Source organism: Grampus griseus, assembly GCF_964374135.1.
Source record: "Grampus griseus genome assembly, chromosome: 3".
NCBI lineage: Eukaryota > Metazoa > Chordata > Mammalia > Artiodactyla > Delphinidae > Grampus > Grampus griseus.
In genome coordinates, this window is record NC_139019.1 from 127288741 (window position 1) to 127297237 (window position 8497).

Below are 8497 nucleotides of genomic sequence, written 5' to 3' on the forward strand. Positions count from 1 at the left end.
CTACTGGGTTGGCAGATGGAAATGACACATAAAGAAAAGCACATAAAGATCGTCTTTTGGGAAAACCACCCATGGGTTAGACTTGGTTTATCTCCTCTGCCTTTATTCGCTTCTCATGCACAAGCTAGGTCTCTGTTTGCTTCACTCTGGTGCTTTGTGTGTTCCACGGGGGCATTTTCTCAAGGAAACTAGACTTTCCTCCTCATTACAATTGGTTCATCAGAGCCCCGGGTTAAATATTTGGTAATTCTATACCAGTGGTTCCCAACTGTGGGCAATTTTGTGACCCACCAACCCCATCCCAGATTTCTGGCAGCGTTTGGAGACGTTTTTGACTGTCATGACTGAGGGGGGCGGTTATTGGTGCTGAGGATTCTGATAAACGTCTTCTATTGCACAGTTCAGCCCTCATAACACAGAATTTTCCAAAATGTTCAAAATGTCAGTAGTGCCAAGATTGAGAAACATGGTTATATACCATGGGTCTATCTGAGTTACTCAGAAGGTGAGAAAAATTGAGGGTCACCCTGAACCCTTCCCAGCCATAAGCCAGTGTAAAGGCTCTGGGAATGAAATCAAGTGTCCTTTGACTTGAAAGGAGGTTTGAGAGGAATATGCTTCCATAAGAAACCATATCTTTGCCTATTATTTTTTAACCGGTCTGGATATAAAGCCCCATCCCCAATTGAAAACAAAGAGACAAAATTTAGTTTATTGAATACTTGAATATCACTCATAGAATTTTAGAACCATAGACTTTTAAAATATCAGAGCAAGAAGTTCAGCCAATTCACCTCATTTTACTTATGGGGACACAGCTGGTGAGCACTGCAATGCTGTTTGTCCCCCCGTACCCTCTTTCTCTCTCCCCCTCAGCGCTTCCTAAGGCCTCAGTTCATTCTCTTTGTTGGCACTGTATGAGATTTCTCCCTTCAATTGTTGTTTTGTTTGTTTTGCTGTCATTATTGCCATTTTGCTGGTTATGTGCTGATGCAGCAGCACTTCTGTTATCGAGAGCCTTTCCCTTTCTAGCCCCCAGATTTCCCCAACAAGGTGAGCAGCTGGCATCATTTAATCTAAGGAGTACCTGAGTGCCTGAGATGATTGGATTGGCTCGTTCCAACACGGTGCCTGTCCCTTGGGGGAGAAGGGGTTATTCACATGGAACCTGCTAGGGAGCCAGTCTCCATTTACCCCTACACACATTCTACTGAGCCCCCAGATTTTAATGCTTCTGTATTTTCACCTAAACTTTAAAAAATGAGAGAGTTAGTAATGAAAATGCCAATTAGACAAAGAATACTTTCCCTCTTTGTGACCTTTTTTTCTCGTCTCTCTGAAAAATTGTTGAGGGTATTTCGCTAGTTCAATTCTTTTTATTATTTTATGTTTCATGTTCTAAAACAACATTTATTCCCCAAATGATGTAGCCATTTCTATATTTTGAAAGTGCAACAGTACCATCCCCTTTCCAGCTCTCCATAGTCATGACTCTTCTTATAAACACATGGCATTATATCCCATATCCATTGTAGCTGATGTCTGCCTTGATGTATGTAGGGGAAGGAGATGTGGAGTGATGCTTCCTGATAGGCCACCACCAGTAACTTAAAGAATTAACACGGTAGATTCATAACCTTATCAAAATGACTATGAAGCAAACCTTTTAGACTGTCTCCCTATTGCAAAAGACAATGTCTGGGAGAAGAAAATCAAGCATTACATACTGTTCATCAAGAAAAAAGGAGTTGGGGGGGAGGATGTGCTTGGTCCTATTAATTTGCTCTTTAATCTCTCTGGTTCAGTTCTGTCTCAGAAAACCAAACAGAGAATCAATTTGCATACAGATGTTACTAAGTATCCCACCTCGACAGCATTTTACAGTTCTACTACGTATGTAGAGGAGAAATGATTTGATATTGTTAAGAGGATACTTCCTGCCCTCTTGCCAATAATGTAGCTATATTTCACAAGGCCCTGGATTGTTGCACTTTTTTCGTTCTACCTGACTCCTTAGCTATTTGTATTCTGAGTAGTGGGCAGGACTATGACCTATCAAAGAATTATTTGAACTGGAGATTAGAAGCTTTAGCATTGGGTATCTCAGAGAAGGAGAGAGGTCTTGTCTTCATCTCAAGAGAAAGACATGAAGAGAGGTTCACGTATAGACCCTTACGACCTGGAGAGAGTTGTCATTCATTTAATTAATCCAACCACTGGATTAGTCAAACCAACAATTCATATGCAGAGTCCTCTATAATGTAAAAAAGAAAACAACAAGAATTGTTTGCTGGTTTATGATGGGAGAGACTAATATTTGTTGGTTACTTATTTTTAAAAACAACCTAGAGTGGGTTTTTCAAATGACTGTTAATCCAATGCCATGGTAAAACATGAGAGTCAGACATCTAAAATGAAGAAGATTAATGATCCCTGCAGGTCATAGAAGAAGACTAATTTTTTTTCAATTCATATAAATGGAATTTATCATAACAATCTCTGAAGATGGCATGATTCACCCACTTACAAAAAGACTGTATATTTCAATGCTTCCTGAAGAGGTGATTTTTCACTTGTGCTGTCATAAGAATGCTAAGCCTATAGGCAGAAAATTTTAACCTGGGAGACCATGGGTGGGGGAACTCAGCTACTGAGTTGCAGACAGACATAAATTAAAAAAACAAAGCAAACGAGACTTGTCCATCAGTTCAGGATCTGCAGCTAGCAAGTAGAGTTTGAAAAGGTGAATGGGGTGAGGAGGGAGTCAAAGTTTCAAAAGAGAAATGTTTCCCGGAATGTGTTCCCGAGTAGATCCACTCTGCCCGCAAGTTCAGGGCTTTCCAGCCTGAGGTCATAACGCTGTTGTTTCCAAACACTGAGCCTCAGCAACACTCCCACCCCCACCCCGTAGCGAAAGAAAACAACAAAAAAGGAGAGAAAATGATTTTTCTGTGTCCAGCGAGTTCGAGTGCAACCTTCCCCGTCACCGCTAGTTGTCACTTGGCTCCCAGACGGGAGAGCTGAGGTTTTCGGCACTGCGGTTAGAGAGAATGCAGTCCTAATTAAACTGAGTAACTCCTAAAGCTTCCCCTTAAAGTCCTCAGCCGAGCGAGAGCCGATATGCAGGGGGGTTGGGGGCCAGTGATGGGGCGGGGGTATAGCAGGCAGAAGGACAAACAAATCACAAGAAACAGGCAAACAGCTGACGGGGTAGCGACTGTCTCAGACCTCCACGCACAAGCCAGACACCCTGCGGGCGGGAGGGGTGGGGAGGGGGGAGGGAGGGAACGGGGATGGAAGGACCCGATTGCAGCGGTATACAGCACCCTCCTCCCCCGAAAAGAGGGGACCACGGACAGATTCAGCCTCCGTGCTCCTCTTCCCCATTTCCATCAGAGCGATGTGGTCAGTAGAAAATTGCATACCTGAAGAATACCATGGTCTCCCAAAGGTAGAGGCGAAGAGTATTGAAGCTGTACATTTTTCAGGTCCTTGTGCTTTGTAGTCCACGAGTTACGGGGGCAAAAATGTTTCAAATTGGCACTTACAAAACAGTGAGCGCTGTTGAAAAAAATAATCCAAATCCTAAGGGGAGGTGGGGAACAGGGGCGCGGAGGGAGAGCCCCAGGGGAAATTGGAGCGTGGGGGCTCTAGGTACCACGGACAGAGACAGCCTCGAAGCGGTTCAGCACCACGGAGAGCGTCCAGCCCGGCTTTTCAGGAGCGCGAAGAGTATTGCTGTTTGTGAAACTCCAGCGTGTCTGTTGGCTCCCTGCGGCGCTGGGGAGGCACGTCTGGGGGCGGGTATATTTTCTTTTTTACCCCTGTTTTTCTGTTTAAACGGCCAGCCCCGTGAAGGGAAGAAAAAAAAATCTTCTGTGGAGATCAGAGCGCTGGCCTCGGACCGTTAGATTGGGCGAGCATCCTGGGTAGGGAGAGCAGGGCTTTATGCCCCTGGGCTGGCCTGAGGGGGTTACGGGCGAGGGGAAGCGATTGATGGTGCTGCCTTCAGTTAAATCCCAGAGAATGTGCCAGGCTGACGCATCGCGACAGAGTCCCGGAATCTCATTCCCCTGCCTGCGTACCCGTCTGCTGTTGCCTTGCGATCCCTGTTCTCTGGTCCTCGCCGAATAAGTTATGATCGCTGCAGGAAAGGTGTCCCATTGCTCGGGGCTGCAGGCGTGAGACAGCTCAGGGCAAGTTTCAGGGGCTGCCGGGATCCATGGCAACCCCGCGGGGCTCAGGAGCCCAAGGCTTCAGATGCATCTCGGTTTTCTGAGCTCACCCATCTTCCTTTGGCCAGGACTCCCTTAGATCTTCAGACTTTCTTACTGCATTAATTTAACAAACTGGTGGCGAGGGGGATTGGGGGGGGGCGGGCGATGGCCGACGGGAGGGGGTGGAGAGGAAAAAAAGGGGGGAAAACTCCTTAGTATCTTCAAACCCTCCCACTCGAGGTGTTCATTGGCCCGCGGCTGCGAAAACCAGATCTTTTCCCGGTTCGGCCAATCGAGTATTAGACTCTGGGTTGAGTTTAACTCTTAGAGTGCTGGAGGAGATCCGTGTCTCCCCTCTCCACTGCAGGCTGGCGGTGGAGTGGAGGAGGTTATGGAGTTAATCTCTCGAGGTCTCTCAAATTATTGCCTTTATTTTTAAGGAATGTAGTTGTATGTGAGTAAAACAAACACCATGGGTCCCAGTTCAGATGTGTTTTTTGGCTCAGTTTATCATCTTAAAAGGGAAGCATTGAACCAGATCCCTGAGTTTCTTTAGAGCCCCGAAGTAGTAATATTTGGCTCCAGAAAGAAAACGGAGAGGTTTCAAACAGAAGTCTGATCTATAAAGGAAGATCCCCCCTCTCCCTCCTCAGGGCCACAGCGGCAGAAAAATACAGGAGAAATTCCTTGAGCAGTTTTCAGGGTCAAGAGAGAGCAGCCCTGGCTTCACTGCTGGCACTCTTTGGGGAGATAAGGAAGATATGCCCTCTTTTAACTGGACAGGAGACAGTTTTATTTACACTCACAGGTTTGGGAAACAGAGCCTCAGAGAGCTGTGGCTTGCTACAAAATAATGGTCGTGCCAACCTGTACATACAGGTATCCAGTACTTACCAACTCCCCTCTGTTTTTTCTTCCTCCTGCTTCTCTGTTTTCCCAGCTTATTTGAATCTCAGAAAGCAACTATACATTTCACTCTAGAGCCCAGCTGGGGAGGTGGAATTAATCAGATTTTCTCCAAGCTACTGGACTTTAGTGGATTAATAGCCTCTGCAGGATTTTCTGGCGGATTTGAACTGACTGGGACAGTGGGGTATCTCTCTCCCAGCCTACTGAAAGGGGATAACCCCTCCCTCTCACCCAGTCGCTTTACGAATTCCTTCTTTTGAGTTTTTGGAGGCTGGTTCTTCCTAGAATAGTTCTTGACAGCTCAGTTCTCTCCAAGCCCAGGCTTTCTTCCCAGGAAAGAAGTCTGGAAATCTTTGTTCACTAGCCTCCTATCAGCATAGATTCACCCCCTACCCCCTACACTGTTACAGCACACCCTACATTACTTCCTTTTTCGTTGGCTGCCACACACCAGAACAGTGAGAGGTTGCTTAGAATTTCCATGAGATTCTGAGTAGTGACTGAGAAGGAAATTTTGCTTTGAAGGTGAATATTCACACGAGTTTGATACAAATTTATATTGTCAATCTATTATCTATCTATCTATCTATCTATCTATCTATCTATCTATCTATCTATCTACCTCTAACCCTTATTAACGTGTCTTCAATGTACCAGGCACTATTGTGCACCTCATATGATCTCATTTACTTCTTATAGTCATACCTTGAGGTAAATATTATCTTTGTGAATGTGTTTGTATACTTATGTATGTGCACATTTGTGAGTTTGCTCAGGAAAGACAAACACACATATTTCTGTGTATATAAATTCACTTGCCGCACCTGACTAATTCTGAAGTGAATGTGAAGTACATATGTGTATTTGTACATTTGGGTTTGTAAATGGGTTTCTGCCCACATAGGCATCTATGTATGCATCTATGTATGTCATTGATGTGCCCCTAGAGGTACTGAAGTAAACTGCGAGCTGACAACTTTGTTTTTCCTCCTCACCTGGCTAGGAAGCACCTGTGTACGTGGGTGTGGATGCAGTGTGTAGAGTTGGGTTTTCTTCTCCTTTAAGAGATGCTGTGTGTGTGTGTGTGTCTGTGTGATGTTGCTGTTCGTGGGTGTGAATGGCTCTAAGGCTGTGGCCTGTGCAGGAGATGAGACCAATTATTACCCGTTTTCTAGTAGGCGTTTAATCTGAGGGTGCTACTTTTATTTAGCCAGCACGCATGAACTGAGAGTGTGCCAAGCATTGGGGATATGACCATACGTAAGATAAACAATAACTTGAACCTCTGGAACATGCGGTCACTTCAGAGGTTCTGTGGGAAAAGTTCCTCATGTTTTACCTCGTACCTCACATATTTCTTGTGCCTATAAACAGTATACCCAGGTCTTCCTGTCTTGTGTATGTCACTTTTGAAAATAAACAACCATAGACTTGGAGGTCAGGGATTTATGTTCTTATTTTCTCTCTGCCTCAAAAAGCCTGGCTGACATTGGATAAATGACCAAACCTCTCTGGCCTAAGTCAAACGAAGATAGTCATGCCCACTCTTCTCCCCACAAGAAGCTGTAGAGAAGCAATGGCATTCAGGTCTAATCTTAGGGTGACTACCATGCTATGAAACAGAACTCTTAATGGAATGGGTTGGATTGGCTTCCTATGATGGTCCATTTCTAGTGGTGAGCATCCTTTGTAGCCTAATTCCAATACTTGATTCGTCCCTTATAGGCCCCAGTAGACAGATTTGAGCCCTCCTAAGTATGACTAAATTATGACATGCACTGATAGTTATTTTTTTACTAGAGGAGACTCATTCTTTCATTAACTCAGCAAACAATTATTGAACATTTACTATGTGTCAGGCGCTGCTCTAGGCACTGGGGATATAGCAGAGAACAAAACAGGTAAAGATCCCTCTTCTATTGAAGTATATCTTCTAGCAGATGGAGGCAGAAGATGAACAAATTAAGATGTATTAGGCAATCATAAGGATTAAAAAGAAAAAAAGCAGGGTAAACCTGGGTAAAAGGCAGAGACTAACACAGAGATGCTTGTTTCTACAGGGTGGTCAGATCAGGGACTGACTTCTGAAAAGGAGACATTTGAAAAAATGACTGAAGGAAGTGAGGGAACGAGCCTTGTAAACCTCAGGGAGGGGAGGAAGAGCTTTCCAGGCAGTAGAAAAGAAAATGCAAAGGCTGGGCTTCCCTGGTGGCGCAGTGGCTGAGAGTCCGCCTGCCGATGCAGGGGACGCGGGTTCGTGCCCCGGTCTAGGAGGATCCCACATGCCGCGGAGCGGCTGGGCCCGTGAGCCATGGCCGCTGAGCCTGCGCGTCCGGAGCCTGTGCTCCGCAACGGGAGAGGCCACAACAGTGAGAGGCCTGCGTGCCGCAAAAAAAGAAAATGCAAAGGCCCTGAGCAGGGAGTATGCTTAGAGTGTGCAAGAAAAAGCAAGGAGGCCAGTGTACCTGGATGGAGTGAGTGAAGGAGACGGTGCCAGGAAAGAGGTTAGGAAGTAGTTAGGGGCTAGATCGTGTTCTGCCTTCAAGGCATAGCAAGGGCTTTGGGTCGTATTTTGAATGAGACCCATTGGAAGGTTTTGAGCAAAGCATTAACAATATCTGACAACATTTTAACAAGATTAGTCTGGCTACTGTGTTTAGATTCAATGTACAGGGAGGAGAGGGGCAAAATGAAAGCTGGAGACTAGTTAGGGGCTAACTGAAAAGAATATGTGACACTCCTAGAGACTGCTCTTGTTTCACTCCAGAGAGGTTAAACAACTTACCCCTTAAACTAGTAGCAGAGTTGGGATAAGAATACAGGTACTGTAATTATGGCTAAAGGATCTTTCCACTGTTTTTTTGCTCCAACTAAGATAAAGTTTTTTTTTTTTTGCGGTACGCAGGCCTCTCACTGTTGTGGCCTCTCCCGTTGCGGAGCACAGGCTCTGGACGCGCAGGCTCAGCGGCCACGGCTCACGGGCCCAGCCGCTCTGCCACATGTGGGATCTTCCCGGACCGGGGCACGAACCCGTGTCCCCTGCATCGGCAGGCGGACTCTCAACCACTGCGCCACCAGGGAAGCCCTAAGATAAAGTTTAAGGAAATCTACAAGGGAAGAACTTTACCTGGCTTGTTACTGATATATACCTAGCACTTGGCACACCTAGTGCCTGACATATAGCAGGTGCTCAGCAACTTTCTTGCAAGGATAAATGAGTGAATAAATGAAAGCATAACAAAAAAATTCAGGCAGAGGGCCTGAAGGGAGGAAAAGAAAAGAAAGGAGTAGTGTTAATCAGGTGCGATTATGTTGTCCTGAACCAGCTAATGTAATTAACACAATGGCAAGCCTCTGTCCAAAATGACATT

The 8497-nt window shown here is 45.5% G+C and overlaps 1 protein-coding gene across 2 annotated transcripts in view; it reads right to left on the reverse strand.

Moving 5' to 3' along the window:
* The window catches only part of GLRA1 (glycine receptor alpha 1), a gene marked incomplete at both ends in the record, with an annotated part of 83411 nt that extends 79930 nt beyond the window's left edge, over positions 1-3481 (reverse strand). For both annotated transcript variants that reach the window (XM_082650556.1, XM_082650555.1), the window contains one exon: positions 3426-3481. In XM_082650556.1, the coding sequence (XP_082506682.1) occupies positions 3426-3481 (56 nt within the window). The remainder of the gene's footprint in view (positions 1-3425) is intronic.
* Between the last annotated feature and the right edge of the window lie 5016 nt (positions 3482-8497).